Consider the following 15839-nt stretch of genomic DNA (forward strand, 5'->3'; position numbering starts at 1 on the left):
CGACCCTAGTAACTAGGCTACAGATAGATATTCGACATTGGGTCCAGACTTTATTTGCCACAAGTACCTCTTAATTGTATTTTAAGTATCGTACACTAATTAAAATGTTCTAGTAGGTAACAACATTTGAGGGCTAAAAAAAAATATTTTGGTCTTTCAAGGTAGGGTCTCGCTGTAGCCCAGGCTGGCCTCCAATTTACAGGGATTCTTCTCCCTCAGCCTCCTGAGTGGTAGGATTAAAGGCGTGCACCATCACGCCCGGGATATCTGAAGTTTTTGTTTTTTTTTTTTTTAATACTAACAGTAATTAAGTTAGCTCAATTTATCATTTAGGCATGATACAGTATTTACAGCTTTCAACATCCGCGGTGACTTGGTAACACTAAAGCACATCTCTGCACCAGTTACATGTCCAGCACCACTTCGCTACATCGTAGCCGAGCTCTTACTAGGCTACAGTAGCGCCAGCCCAAGCTTGAGGGATTTCAATCCTCAGCCCGTTCTTTCAATCCAGAGTCTGAGAGTTTCTTTTCTATGGGTTACAGCTTCTCTGCCCTTCAGGCTGAGATCAGGTGTAGTCCAGCCCGCGCAGGGTGCTCAGAGGTCTGGGGACACGTAACTGTGGGGTCCGCAATGGGGGCGGCGGGTGGCGCAGGGCCGGGGTACGAGGTCTGGAAGGGCTTCAGCCGCTGCCCCGCGCCTGCCCGACAGGGAGGCTGCGCGCAGGCGGGCGCGGGAAGCCGGGTTGGTCGCGGGCTTCTGCGGGGTCCGGAGCTGGGCGGGGCGGGGCGGGGCTGCAGCGGTTGGAGGCGCCCGCGCAAGAGCCGGGGCTCGGCTGAGCGGCCGGGCGCGGCCGCCGGGGGGCGCGCTCACGGCGGGGACGCAGCGGGCGCGCGGGACGGAAGGGCGCCGCCCTCGGAGGGGCGGGCACCGCGGGCGGGGGCGGGGCGGGCGCGGGGCGGGGCCGGGCCGCGCCGACGAGTCCGGGCGCTGGCCGCGGGTTTCGTTCAGTGTGCGGAGCTGTGGCCACAGAGCGGGACGCTCGGCTCGGGGAGGTCTGGCGACGCGAGCCGGAGCGCGCGGCAACGGCCGTCCCGGGCCGACGAGCGCGCAGCCAGCCCCGGACACCGCAGCGCGCGCCCAGCCCCGCGCGCGCCGCCGCCGAGAGCGCGCCGCCGGGTACGCGCAGGCCCTGCCCGCCCCTTCCGTCCCCACCCCCTCCGCCCCTCCGCCCCTTCCTTTCCCCACCTTCCCCCCCTTCGCGTCCCGCGCCCCGCCACCGGGCGCCCACCCGGTCCTCGTCCTCCTCCTCGTCCTCCTCCTCCTCCTCCGGAGGGAGCGCTGTCCGTGGCGGCGGCCGGAGCGGCCCGGGCCGGGCCGGCGGGCCAGGGGATGGCGCTGCTGGACCTGGCCCTGGAGGGAATGGCCGTGTTCGGGTTCGTCCTCTTCTTGGTGCTATGGCTGATGCATTTCATGGCCATCATCTACACGTGAGTGCTCGCGGCCAGGGGTCCCCGGCCTCGGGGACGGGCGAGGATGGAGGGGGTGGTGTCATTTGTGCTTTGGGCTCCGTTGGGGGGTGGGTGGAGAGAGCCGATCCGTAAACGGTTCCCGCGTCCCGTGTCTCCTCGGGGGCGACAGGGGCCGGGGTCCCTGGGAGGGAAAGTGTTAGACCGGCCACAACCAAGTTGCAAGCCCGGGGAAGGGATCCTGCTTCCAGCTAGTACGTGCCCTGCGGGAGGAAGGCTTGCTTGCTGGGTCTGATGGTGTTGGGGTTCGTGTGATTTTTGTCTTTCATATGGGCCAAGGTGTGTGGTGTATTTGTTTTGTTTATTTATTCAAATTTGCTTCTCGATACGGGCCACATTTCTGTTGTGATGATCGTTTCGGAGCTGCTCACAGCTACCTGGAGACCTCCGTGTGGATTTCCTTTTCCTGGAAGAGCTCTGTGTGCTTAGATAAGGTGTGGAGCACCTGTCCACCTTGAGAAATGTCCACTAACCTTCCGAGCCTGCATTATAGCTTTGAGCATTGCTGGTGTGCTATCTCTTCTGTATGGTGTTCTTTCGTTCAGTTCTTCATTTATTGTCTTGTTTAGACTTGTATCCTCCTCCTGCCCTCCACATCTTTTCCTTGACAGGCACTTCTTGAGGCCTACCATATACCACTCTCTGTTCTTGGACTTAGGGATTCAGTGAAGGGAAGGACAAAATTCCCGTCCTCGTCCTCGAGGAGTTTACATTCTACAAGGAAGAAAGATTAATCCAAATAAGGCTATTCTAAATAAAGCTTCTGAATAAAATAGAAAAGGGTGAAAGGATGGAGAGAAACATGAGATAATATGGCTAGTTTTGATTAAATGTCTTTAAAATTAAGCCTGCCTATGTATGTAAATGAAAGAAACGTGTTGTGAACATTACTCAGATGAATTCGCTTGGCTTTTTAACCTGAAAAAATACAAATGAAGAATGATTTTTATGCGTGGTATTGTAGTTTTGGAGGTGCTAATACTTATTTGTGATTGATAAACCATTTGAATTGTTCTCACCTTATCAAACAGCACTGGGATGATGATGTTTTTATCTCTCTCTCTCAACCCCCCTTCCACCCTCTGTACTGGGAATGGAACCCAGGGCCTCCTGCATGCTAGCTAGACAAGCGTTTTATCACTGAACTACATTCCCAGTATCTGTGATGAACTCTTGTGCATACATCTTAGTTTACACTTCTGAAAGAGGAAATACTGGACCCCCAGTGGTATACCTTTTAAACTTTGATACAGCTTTGCCCTATAAGAATGTTCTGTGTCTTCGTAGTCCTGCTGGTAGTGTAGGATGGTTTTCATTTCCCTTGCTGTGCAGCCTCTACTGTTTTTATTTTGATTTTTATTCATTTAGTTATTTCATTGAACACTTTGGCAGATACTTATGTACTAGTTACATTACTTGTAAATAATATGGTCATAATCTTTGGCTTGTATTACAGTCTGTTTCTTAGTTCACCTTTTTGATATGAAGGTAACTTATCAATCATATGTTGTAATTTTTTTGCATTGTTGGTGAACTTTACCTATACATTCAACATCAACAAAAGTATGTGGTATATATGTTTTTAGGTAGTTTTTTTTTCTTTTGTATTTCCTGTCTTTCACTTTCTTCGTCCCCAAATAGTCTATTTCCTTTTATTATTGTACATTTCCTAACTTTTTGCATATTGCTGTTTGTGCAGCCAGTATTTTCCTTTGTTATGAGAGCTAAGCTAAATTTAGTTGCATTTAAACTTTTATCCTTGTGTCCCTCCATCATTATTTTTTTCCACCATCATTTAATGATTATTTGATTATTCCACTATTTTGAAAATACTGTCTTTGTCATAGACTAATTTATTTTTTGGACTTGGGCCTCCAATGCCAGTTCATGGATTTGTTATTTTTTTGTACCAGATCTATTAATTTTGTTTAAATCAAAATCTCTCATTTTTTTATGGTATCCTTTTTCTAATACTTTTCAAGGGGGAAGCTCCTCTCCTCCAATCCCCTCCCCTGGCTCCACTTAGACCTTTTTTTTTTTTTTTTAAAGTATGATTGGTGGCACTTTTTTAAAAGTTGAAGTAAAGATATTTTCCAATTTAGTGTGAACTGTATTTAAGCAGAGAACAAAGCATTTTTCTTTCCTTTCCCTTTCCTACTGTATTTTTAGTAAAGTTGAAGTTGAATCTCAATCTTTATTTAACAAGCAGAGTTAAAGAACTTTAGGACTGATATTTCTTATTAAAACACTCTGCTAAATCTTGTATATTTCATGGATATATTTTCTAATCCCTTCAGTCCTTTTTTGAAATAAAGCAGAGTAAAAATAACATAAGCAGATGGCTGCTGCCCCCCTGAAAACTTGTGCTTGCAGCTGGGAGAGATGGACCTGATTTTCAAAACTTGCACGCTCTATATCTGATATCAGATTAAGCAGCATGATCTGTGCACTCCTAAGTGCTAGAAATGCTTAAGTAATAACAATATTGTAATAAAATTGCTGAGAAAAACTAAGGCATTTTAATTTTTTGGGGGGGGGTCTATTTCAAGGTAGGGTCTTACTTTAGCACGGGCTGACCTGGTACTCACTCTGTAGCTCCAGGCTTGGCCTGAACTTCTGGAGATCTTCTACCTCAGCCTCCCAAGTGCTGGGCTTAAAGGCCTACACTACCCACAACTGGATGTAACTTGCTGTTTTTAAAATATTAAATGCCATGTGTAATGGCATCTGCTTAATCTAGAGTTGATAGTTTATCTTCTTACAAATTAGATAAAGTATTTTTTAAAACTTCTGGACAGTTGTCACACAAATACATACCGTATTTTGATCATAATGCCTCCCATGACTTTCTTTGTCCTCCCTCCAAACCTTTTCACCTGAGCCCCTTCTCCTTCTAAAATAGAGCTGATTTTGATTAAAACAATGAACAACTTTTGATCAGTGAAGTTATTTGTTCTGGTTTCACAAATGTCTTATAATACCTGTAAATCTGCAAACAACTAACAAAAAACCCTGTAATACCTATAAAATGGAAAAACAAGGGTTTCCAATATTTTGAAACTGTCCTGCTGAGACCTTCTCCCACTACTTTTCCCCTTCTCAGTATTAATGTTCAATTGAGACTTCACCATTTTGTAACATATTTTAGATGATAGATACTTGTAGAAAAGATAGTCCCAATTGGGCTGGAGAGATGGCTTAGCGGTTAAGCGCTTGCCTGTGAAGCCTAAGGACCCCAGTTCGAGGCTCAGTTCCCCAGGTCCCATGTTAGCCAGATGCACAAGGGGGCGCACGCATCTGGAGTTCGTTGGCAGAGGCTGGAAGCCCTGGCACACCCATTCCCTCTCTCTCCCTCTATCTGTCTTTCTCTCTCGTGTCTGTCGCTCTCAAATAAATAAGTAAATAAATATTTTTTTTTAAAGAAAAGATAGTCCCAAGATCTTATATTTTCTAAAAATAACTGGTGATTATGGTCTGAAGTAGGCAGTGTTGGATAAGTGGTCTTTATGGGTTGTTTTGTTTTACTTTGGTTTTCTTTCAGAGAGAGAGAGAGAGAGAATTTGGTTTGATAGCTGGGGACTGACATGAAAACTTTGGAAAGTCTGAAAGTGGTTGTTTTCTTTCCTCATAGCCCCATGGGAGCTTGCCAGATGATTGGCATATCTAAGCAAGACCAGCCCACCCCCTTGTTCTCCTCCCCTCCATTCATTTCTCCTCTTTCCCTCTTCCCACCCTCTTCCTCTTAATGACCACTTTTCCCTCCTCTCTGTATAATGTCCCAACCATTAGCATTGGGATTTATCTTTTCTGTTAATTGACTGAAGTCCCCTGGTAGCATGGACATATTTCTTGTATCCATAAATATTACCTCCTCTTTTCCTGAAAACCTTTCAAGATAATTCTAATGTTGTTACTGTAGCAACTTTGATACCTGCTCCATTGCTTTTGAATGTAATTTACATATTCATTATGTGAGGATAATTATGGCAAGCTACCTGTCAGAAACTAGTGTTTTTAATCTAACTGCTAGCAATGGGAATACTTAGGTGGTATGAGTTTTGCCTACATGTCATGGAATGAAAGTTGAGAGCTTTTTTTCTGGATTTACATCTGAGGATGCCCTTGGACTTTGGCCACGTGTTGATCAGTGAAGATCATTGCTCTAGGGCTACTTTTTGATGAATAAATGAGATATTTCAGCATTTGAGCCCATTTAACTTGAGCCTGGGAAAATGTAGAATTGGATAAAATGTGATAGTTTTGAGGAGCAACATAAACATTGTAACTCAGGTTTACTCTTCCAGAGATGGTTCTGTTTCTTCCTTATCTCTCAGTTGCCCTGCACCATTAGCTCAGCTCATTTTTGGAAGTGTCTTTTTTTGGAACTTCTGCATTGTCTGTGTGCCCTTTACCCTCTGTAGCACTGTCTGTGCTTCAGACCTCACCATGATTCGCCCCTGCCTTCAGGCTAAAAATTCAGACTCCTTGTCTCGGTGCACACAGCTCCTTCGGAGCATACCTAGGCCCTTGCTCTCACATTCCTCTGAACGTACAATGTACTGTCTTTAGAATGATCTCTCTCCTCTCTTCTCCCTCTCCTTCCTGTCTTTTGCTCTCATTTTTCTTTCCTTACATTCTGCTTAACTATCTCCTTCTCATTCAAGTCAATCTAGACTTTAGTTTTGTGCTGGGTTAGGGATGTCATGTCTTTCATAGTATTTTGTGTTTCTTATCCAAATTGTGATTCTCTTTTCCTGACTTACTCCAGGTGTTGGAGGGCTGAGCTTCTGAGTATACCTCCAGGATTTACCAGATTACTGTTGAATGAATGGCCTTCCCTGTTACTATTTTGTTGTTTTTGTTTTTGTTTTTTCTTTTAAAATGTTTTTTGTCTATTTTTTATTTATTTATTTGAGAGCGACAGACACAGAGAGAAAGACAGATAGAGGGAGAGAGAGAGAATGGGCGCGCCAGGGCTTCCAGCCTCTGCAAACGAACTCCAGACACGTGCGCCCCCTTGTGCATCTGGCTAACGTGGGACCTAGGGAACCGAGCCTCAAACCGGGGTCCTTAGGCTTCACAGGCAAGTGCTTAACCACTAAGCCATCTCTCCAGCCCTTGTTTTCGTTTTTTGAAGTAGGGTCTCACTTTAGCCCAGGCTGACCTGGAATTCACTCTGTAGTCTCAGGGTGGCCTTGAACTCATGGCAATCCTCCTAACTCTGCCTCCTGAGTGCTGGGATTAAAGGTGTGCACCATCATGCCCGGCCCTTCCCTGTTTCTTCAATGGTGATGTTGGATTGTTGTGACCCATTCACTAATTCTTTGATGGTCATTGTGGTTTGGGGTAGATGGTCAGAATTTGAGATGCTTTCAGTAGACATAAATGAAATTAGATCAAATGGAGGAATTAGCTATGTCTAACCAGTTAAGGTTAAAATTGAAACAAGGCTAAGTCAGAGATATGTTTTCCTTCAGAGTCTGTTAAACTTGGATTTTCCCCCAAAGGTACCAACCATTGTCTTGCTGAAAATAATCTTTCCACTGAGATCTATCTTTTGGGGAACATGGAGCCTAGAACTATCCTGAGTTGGCTCATGACTGCAAATGATACGTAGCCTGTCCCTGTTCTTCCTCTACCCAGGGACTTATTTCAGACCCAAGGTCACATAAAGGTTAAGGTCAGCTTTAAAAGGATAGCTTTAGGGAATTGTGTAGAAGACAGGGACGTTATTTAACTTCGGATGTGAAGAGTGGATTTGAGCGCCATGTGCTGGAAGGCATTCTGTGTTTTGCACTCTGTGCCTGTGTAGGTAGCGTTCCTCCTCGCTGCTGTCAGCAAAGTGCTGTGTTCTGCCCGTGCTCTCTGCCCTGGTGCTGATTACTGTTGTTGTCATTTCTTCATTTTCTGTGATATTGGACTCCTGTATAGTCTGTACTACGTGAGTCCATTGTCCAGTGGACATCGCTTGTTTTTCTGTTCAGCTAACTCACCACTGGGTATTTTTCATTCCCTCAGGAATCTTGCCCGGCAGAGTTAAGGCTGTAGCAGAAGGCATGTTCGAGCCACTGGTGATGCCCATTTAGATGCGTTGTCATTTTGAAATGATAGGTGTTCAGTGCAGTGACATTAGTCAGGAAACACTGGTCATGATTGCACAGATGACTTCCTAAATACAGTCATAAGTGGCAATGACAGAAGGCTTTAAGTATTGGAAATTACCGTGATAGACATTGAAGTAGGGCCTGCTGATAGCATAGTCAGCCTAATTTCATGTGAAATATTAACTAGCTGGGTGTGGAGTACAGAAGAGAACTTCTTGGGGTCAGATCAGTTGGTCCATCCAAATCACACTGCAGAAGTATGAAGACAGCTCACTATGCAGCTGCTAAACAAGGTGACCAGTGTCCTTTTAGATTCATATCCTTCTTGGAACCCCTAAGCTCAGCTTAAGGCTTTTCAGGGCATTGTCAACCCCCTGAAGTACCACTCCCTACCACCCTTGCTCAGCCCGTTATCTCTCAAAGGCTGTCCTTTCTACCTGGCTTCCTGAAGCCAAACTAGCATGCAAAACTGCAAGTGGAGGAAACCATTAAGTCAGACTGTTTGTGGATGAACCTGAAGCTTGGGCAGGCTGAAGCAGTCAGGTAAAATGACGAGAAGAGACAGCAACAGTTTTAGAGACTGGGATGCTAGGACCAGAAAATCAGCTAGGTGATTAGGCCATTCCTTCAGTCTAGAGGCCATTGGAACCATCAAACCAAACTGCTATAGAGTCCAGAAGCCCAGATAGCCTGAACATTTTTTTCTGTCACTTGGGGCTCATGTACTCTCTGAATAGATGTCCTTCTAGCTCACAATGCAGCAAACAAGACCCTGAAGGCTTCTTTCTTCTGCCTATGATTTGTTGTTCACAATGTTTGGGCGTTAAGCAGGACTCAGTTTCCCTGAGAAAGCACTCTAGTGGAATCTACATTCTTCTGCCTGAGGCTGGCCCTGCCATCGTAACCTAAGTGCCATTATTGTTAAATAGTGACTCTAGCTCACAGTTTGAAGCTTTAATTCACAAATAATTCGTCAGGAAAAAAAGATACATATATTGAAAGTTTACTGTTTGCTAGCTTCCCCAACTTGCCCTTTTAAGTTTTGGGATTACTTAACTCATTAAAAATGAAATAAGAGCTGGACAGATTGCTCAGTGGTTAAAGGCACTTGCTTGCAAAACCCGAAAAGCTTGGGTTTGATTCCCCAGTACCCACATAAAGCCAGATGCATGTGGAGTTTTCTTGTAGTGATAGGAGGCTCTGGCATGCCCATAAACTTTCTGCCTCTCTCTGTCACTCTCATAAATAAATATTTTTTTAAATTAAAAAGATGAAATCAAAGCCATTCACATAACTTTTTTTTTCTTAAAGGCTATTTGTACTTGGGCATGGTGGTGCACACCTTTAATTCCAGGCAGAGTAGGGGGACCACTGTGAGTCCTGAGTCGCAGTGCAGCCTGAGCTAGAGTGAGACTGCCTGCACACTTTGTGCTCACTGCATTACTGAAAATGTAATGAAAGCTGATTTCTGAAAATTTAATGAACATATTTGCATTAAGAGGGAAGGTTTGAGGTGTTGGGAGATAGCTCAGTCAATAAAGCACTTGCCATGAAGCATTCAGCACCTGAGTTCAGATCCCTACAACTCACTTTAAAAGCCGGACACTGTAATACAAACATCTTCGTCACGGAATGCCTATAGCAAGAAGGGAGGCAGAATCGATCGAATCTCTCTGAGGCTTGCAGGCCAACTAACCTGGTGAATACAGTAGTGAACAAGAGACCCTGCCTCAAATAGGGTGGAAGGCAAGGATCACCATCTGAAGTCATCCTCTGACCTCCACTTGTACACCTGAGCACATGAACACGTGTACCCTCACACGTGCACAAACACATGCATCATGCACACCCACCAAAAGAGAAAAAACTGGGGAGATTTTACTTCAGTAGAACTAAGAATATTGTTAAAATCCCAAAATACAGCTCCTGCTGGTCCTGATGCAAAGAACCTGTTACCCCTGAGTGGGTGTCCAGGTATTAGATGTTGTGGGGAGATGCTTCAGCTCATGGCGTGGGAAGCCTGAGGGCTAGCCTCTGTTCTGAGGACTGCTAGACACAGGATGTAATGGTCAGCAGAATTCAGTCTCAGAATCCTTCACATCTCCATAGGTGGTACCACTGGAATTACATCGTAACCTGGAGTTACTCTGTACATTTTACAGAGTGGAAATAGCTCTGCCTTGTGTGTCAGCTCTGAGGGTGGCACCTTCTCCCTCTTCCTCAGCCAAGTGAAGGGGGTTCCCCCCCCACCAGGTAGGGCCTCACTCTAGCTCAGGCTGACCTGGAATTCTATGTAGTCTCCAGGTGGCCTCAAACTCCTCCTACCTCTACCTCCCTAGTACTGGGATTAAAGGCATGCACCTCCATGCCCAGCAAAGGGGGCTTCTTATAGCCTAATCTCTCAAGCCTGGCTTGAAGGGGTGAGACATTAAGAGAAGTCTGGAATATACAGAGCCTCCTCCAGTCAACTGAAAATTCTGTTTTAACCATAGGCTTTAAAGAATGTGTATGAATTCTTTGTTTGGAGCATGTCTCATCAGTGTTTGACACTTCTAATTCCTTTTTAAAAAATACTTTTACTTATTTATGAGGGGAGAGGAGGAGAGGAAAAGAGGGGGGCTCTATGGGCATGCCAGGGCCTCTTGCCATTGCAAATGAACTCCAGATGCACGTTCCACTTGTGCATATGGCTTTACATCTGTGTCGGTGAATTGAACCCCAGCCCACAGGCCTTACAAAAATAAGTACCTTTAACTCTTAAGCCATCTCGCCAACCATACGTCCCTAAAGCTTTGATCAGCTGTGGTAATTCAGAGAAGTTGCACAAGGTGGAAACCATCCTTGAAATTACAGCAGAATTTGTTCCCCCTCCCTGTTTTTATTTATTTTTAGTTGTGGTTACTAATAGCTGTCATTGAGTATTTACTTTGTGATTTAATCTTGTATATTCCTCACAAGTAACCTGTAAGGCAATACTATTATGTACACTTAAAACTTAAAGAAATAACTTGCCCAAGGGCACACTGCTAGTGAACTGGGCTAGAACCCAAACAGCTTGCCACCAGCCCAAGCTCCTAAATCATTCTGCTATAGACTGCCAGAGGTAACCTAAAAATAACCCTAAAAGTGAACTGTACGGATAGAGGGAGTTTCTGCACTCGCTGAGTCTTAATCGACAGTTCAGGCATTTCCAGGGAAAGTGAATGAAGTCCTGCCCACTCCCCTCCTGCACCCCTTCTCTCAGCACTTGTGCTGCACCTTCAAGGGCCTTTCAGCCTCCCATACTAAGACCACCATGAACTCATCTTTTCCAAGTTCCCACCTTGGCTTCTTGGATCCTGACAGTAACCAAGTGTTCCTAAGTCTGTTAGTTTCTTCTTTGCACTTTGGAGTCACAGGGAGCCTTGAGAAACTCCTCCTGCCTGGGTTTCATCCTGGAGGTTCTAATGTAATTGGTCTGGGCATCAGGATTTTTTTTTTTTTTTTAAACTCTGCAGATGATTTTGATGCGCAGCCCAGACTGAGCGTGAACTGCTCTGAGCTGTTTATCCACTGATGCATCCACACCTGCCACCCCCTGGCTTCGTCCACATCTCCTTGTAGTGCCGAGTCCACAGTTGTCCTTGCCCTTTGCCTCGCCTCACCTTGCATGGCCTCATAGATCAGTCTGCCAGGTTATCCTGAATCCATCCAGTGGCTTCTCGACTTTCAGAATCACACCAAGGGTGACTGCCTGCCCTGTGGATTATACTGCTGCACATTCATGGTCTCAGGTCTCAGCTAAGCCTCAGCACTCATATTTAGTTCTGTCACCCATTGTCTCTTCTGTCTGAATCCTCAAGGTCCCACTGCATTCTTGGCGGATGGCTTGAATTCTGCTTCACACTGAGGACCCCATGCCATTAATTATTGTCTCTTTCCTTTTAACCCATTACTCAAAGATTCTTATAAAACTCTCCAGGAAAGCCCTTCTATTCCATCTTGGGCCCTTTCCCTCGCTGTCTGTTTTCAGAAAATATCATTTTCTGTTCTCATATCTTGCTTCCCATTTATTTTGAGTTTGTTTCACTCTAGCCCAGGCCAACCTGAAATCACTATGTAGTCTCAGGGTGGCCTTGAACTCACAGGCCTCCCAAGTGCTGGGATTAAAGGCGTGTTATTTTGTTTTTTTTGAGGTAGGGTCTTGCTCTAGCATAGGCTGACCTGGAATTCACTATGTCTCAGGGTGACCTCAAACTCACAGTGATCCTCCTATCTCTGCCTCCTGAGTGCTGGGATCAAAGGTGTGCAACACCATGCCCTGCTCTTATTTACTTTAAAAGAAATACTTTTATTCATTTACTTATTTTATGAGAATGGATGCCCCAAGGCCTCCAGCCATTGCAAATGAACTCCAGACGAGTACGCCACCTTGTGCATCTCGCTTACATGGGTACTGTGGAATTGAACCTGGATCCTTAGGCTTTGCAGGCAAGTGCCTTAACTGCTAAGTCATGTCATCAGCCCCCTCTTAATTTACTTTTTAACCTGTATTTATCTACTCCTGTGCTCCATCAGCTGCCCCATCACCACCCAGAGTGCTCAGAGGTCACACGTGTAAACTCTGCCTGGGATGAGGCAGGGCGATTTTGTGCTAGAAACCAGCCTGGGCTCCATAGTAAGATCTATCAGACATAAATAATTAGTTGATTAATAAAACAAGTTAAGCTCCAGGTGGTCCATTAAATTATGATCTTTCCTTTGGGCATTTTACATAGTAACTTGTACCTACCACTAACCCCTGGGCTCAGAGATTTGGTATCTTAAAAGTAAATTTTCATAAAGGTAGTGTGTTCAGAATGTCACCCCTTAACTTGCTGTTGTCTCTCATTGTGTCCAGATTTTATGAATGGCACCAGTAGTTAATTGAGCCTTCACCTGGAGGACAGCCCCACGCATCCCAGCCTCTTCCATCATTGTCAGCCAAGCCCCACGAATTCCCATTTTCTCTTCACTATCCTGTGCTGCTTCTGCTAAACTTTTGGACTCAGTGTCTTGTTTCTATTTTCTTCCAGATCCTTAGACTATTTCCCCCTGCCTCTTCACTGACCTGTACTTCATTCTCTTAGCTTCTGTTAATACAGAAGTAATCCAAGTTGTTTCCTTTTGGCCTTTCTGGCAGTTGCTCAGGGGCCAGTTGCCTTTTCAACCTTGTCTGGGAACCTGAGGAAGTGATTACAGCAGACAGGAGGGTTGTGTGCTCATGAGTTAGCTGGAGTTACTGTGTGGGAGGGCCGGTGGGCTTACACTGGCTTTCTCATGGGGTCAGTGGCCACACCTGGAGTGTGACGGTCTTGAAGGAACACCTAGCAAAAGTTAGCTGCTTCCTCCTCGCCCCTTGGTGGTGGTCTTTGAAGAAGGCTTTGGTGATAGCCTGTCACACCACATTGACAGAGCAGGGCCGAGGAAACTTTTGTTTTGTTTTGTTTTTCGAGGTAGGGTCTCACTGTAGCCCAGGCTGACCTGGAATTCACTATGGAGTCTCAGGGTGGCCTCTAACTCACAGTCCTCCTACCTCTGCCTCCCGAGTTCTAGGATTAAAGGCGTGCGCCACCACGCCCGGCAGCGAGGAAACTTTTTGAATAGGAGGTGACCTGTAACCAGGTGAGAGCCACCTGCTTTTGTAAACACATGGAATCTTGCTGCTAGTGACCATACACTTGTGTGCCTGAAACTAAGAAAGGAAAGGCCACATTACGCTCTAGAGAAGAGGAGGAAGTGCAAAGCCGTGAGTCAGTCTTGTCTGCTGATTCTAATCCTACTTGATATTTTCAGTTGGTTTCCACGTGTTGACTTTTCTCCATATTATTTGTTCTATTTTCCCAGTTCTTTGCATGCCTGGGCATTTTTTCTTAATTGGAGGCATTTTGAATTTCACTTTGCTGGGTGCTGGATATTGTTCCAGACTCAGTGTCTCTCCCAGTACAGGGGTCTGCTGTGCATACCCCAGTTCTTCTCCCTGCACCGTGGCCTGGATGTGGTCAGGCAATGGTGTTTGCCTCAGTTGTTTGGCTATTTCAGGAATCACTGTCCTCCATTGTCAAATGTCCAGGACTTTTCAGCTGCCCTTTCCTGTATTTGATCTGCCTTGTTTTGTTTTCTCGTGAGAAGGCAGGTGTAGTCTGCATTTTTTCATTTTGTTCAAAAGTTGGAAGTCCTGGAGGCAGGGGAAGATGGATTTTTACTACTTGAGTAAAGGCAGATGAGGCTTCATGCTATTTCGTAATAGTCCCAGACTTCTTAGTAGATAGCTAATGTGTGGTACATGAAGACAAGAGATGCTGTAATGATGAAAATGAGTAAGCTATAATGAAATGAAACAACATGGGTGAATCTCACTAACAATGTTAAACCCAAGAAGCCAGATAAGGGAATTGAGACATGCAGGGACTTCCGGAAATGCTTTTGTTTAATGAGCTGGGTACAGGTTATAGGGAGTTTCGACTTGGGAAATTCCTTGAGTTGCATATGTGTCACTTTACACTCAGCACCTGCTGAGACAGAGGCCAAGGATACGAGTCACATGCTTCTAATAGAGAGAACTGGATTCCCTGTCAACCTGGAATAAGAAGGTGATGTGCTAGAACCTTGGCAGGAAGGAAGCCATTGGCCCAAGGGTCAGGTAGGGTGAGAAAGAAAAGCTGTGAGCATCCCTATGTACTGTGTTGCTACTGAAGGCTCAGGTTCACTCTGCCTGCCCCTAAGTGTGACCACTTTTGAGCCATGAAGCAAATGGGCTGTTGACCCCATTATGAACAATACAGCTGTGGGCCGAACACGGTGACACACAGCTTTAATCCCAGCACTTGGGAGGCAGATGTAGGAGGATCGCTCTGAGTTTGAGACCACCCTGAGATTACATAGTGAATTCCAGATCAGCCTGAACTAGAGTGAGACTCTACCTAAAAAAAAAAAAAAAAAGAATACAGCTGTGGATTAGTTTGCAGTGTACTGGTCATAGCCTAAAGAATTATTTCTCTGTGTGGCAGGTAAAGTTACTGTGCCCTTACTCTCAAATATAACTTTCTTTCATTTATATTTATTTCTGGGGGGTGGGGAGAGAAAATGGGTGGGCCAGGGCCTGTAGCTACTGCAGATGAACCCCAGATGTATGCACCATCTTGTGCATTTGGTTTACATGGGTACTAGGGAATTTAACCTGGGTCCTTGACTTTGCAGGCAATTACCTTAACTAGTGAGCCATCTCACCAGCCCATAGAATATAACTTTCTTGATACCTGTGAATTTTGTATGTGCACATGTATAGAGGCCAAAGGACAACCTCAGGGGCCATTCCATCTTTGTGAATGACATCATATTTTGTTTCGTTTTGTTTTTATTTTTGTTTTTTGAGTGAGGAGGGTCTTGCTCTAGTCCAGGCTGACCTGGAATTCACTCTCTAGTCTCAGGGTAGCTTCCAACTCACAGTGATCCTCCTGCCTCTGCCTCCCGAGTGCTGGGATTAAAGGTGTGTACCACCATGCCCAGATAACATCATCTTTTTGAGGCAGGGCCAGTTCTTCTTTGGCCTGAAGCTCACCAAGAAGGCTAGACTGGCTGCCTAGCAAGTCCTAGTAATCCATTTGTCTTTGACTCCCCAGTGCTAGGATACAAGCATCAACTACCACACCTGGCCTTTTTTTTTTTTTAATGTGAGTTCTGGGAATCAAACTCTGGTCCTTACGTTTGCAGGGCAAACACTTCACTAACAGCTGTCTCCCCATTCTTCAACATCTATGAGTTTTATAAGGAGAATCTGTACAAGTACCCTCATTACACAAGTCATTGGCATAGGTAATTTGTTCATCATTGTATCTCTAGTGCATAGGGTAATGTCTGTAGTACACTTGAGGCTCAGAATATGTTTTTTTTTTTAATTTATTTATTTGAGAGCGACAGACAAAGAGGTGGGGGGGGGGGAATGGGCGCGCCAGGGCCTTCAGCCACTGCAAACTAACTCCAGATGCATGCACCCCCTTGTGCATCTGGCTAACGTGGGTCCTAGGGAATCGAGCCTTGAACCGGGGTCCTGAGGCTTCACAGGCAAGCGCTTAACCGCTAAGCCAACTCTCCAGCCCAGAATATGTTGTTTAATCAGTGAATGACAAAGAAATGAGCAGTACTGCTGTATTCTCAGCATTTTGCTAAATTTGTGTGCTTGGTGATT

At 45.3% G+C, this 15839-nt stretch overlaps 1 protein-coding gene across 1 annotated transcript in view; it reads left to right on the forward strand.

Moving 5' to 3' along the window:
• Positions 1-1338: 1338 nt before the first annotated feature.
• The window catches only part of Ugcg (UDP-glucose ceramide glucosyltransferase), a 41548-nt gene continuing 27047 nt past the window's right edge, over positions 1339-15839 (forward strand). The window contains exon 1 of the mRNA XM_004657010.2: positions 1339-1490. Within this exon, the coding sequence (XP_004657067.1) occupies positions 1393-1490 (98 nt within the window). The 5' untranslated portion in view covers positions 1339-1392. The remainder of the gene's footprint in view (positions 1491-15839) is intronic.

The sequence above is a fragment of the Jaculus jaculus genome, chromosome 1 (genome assembly GCF_020740685.1).
Source record: "Jaculus jaculus isolate mJacJac1 chromosome 1, mJacJac1.mat.Y.cur, whole genome shotgun sequence".
Taxonomy (NCBI): Eukaryota; Metazoa; Chordata; class Mammalia; order Rodentia; family Dipodidae; genus Jaculus; species Jaculus jaculus.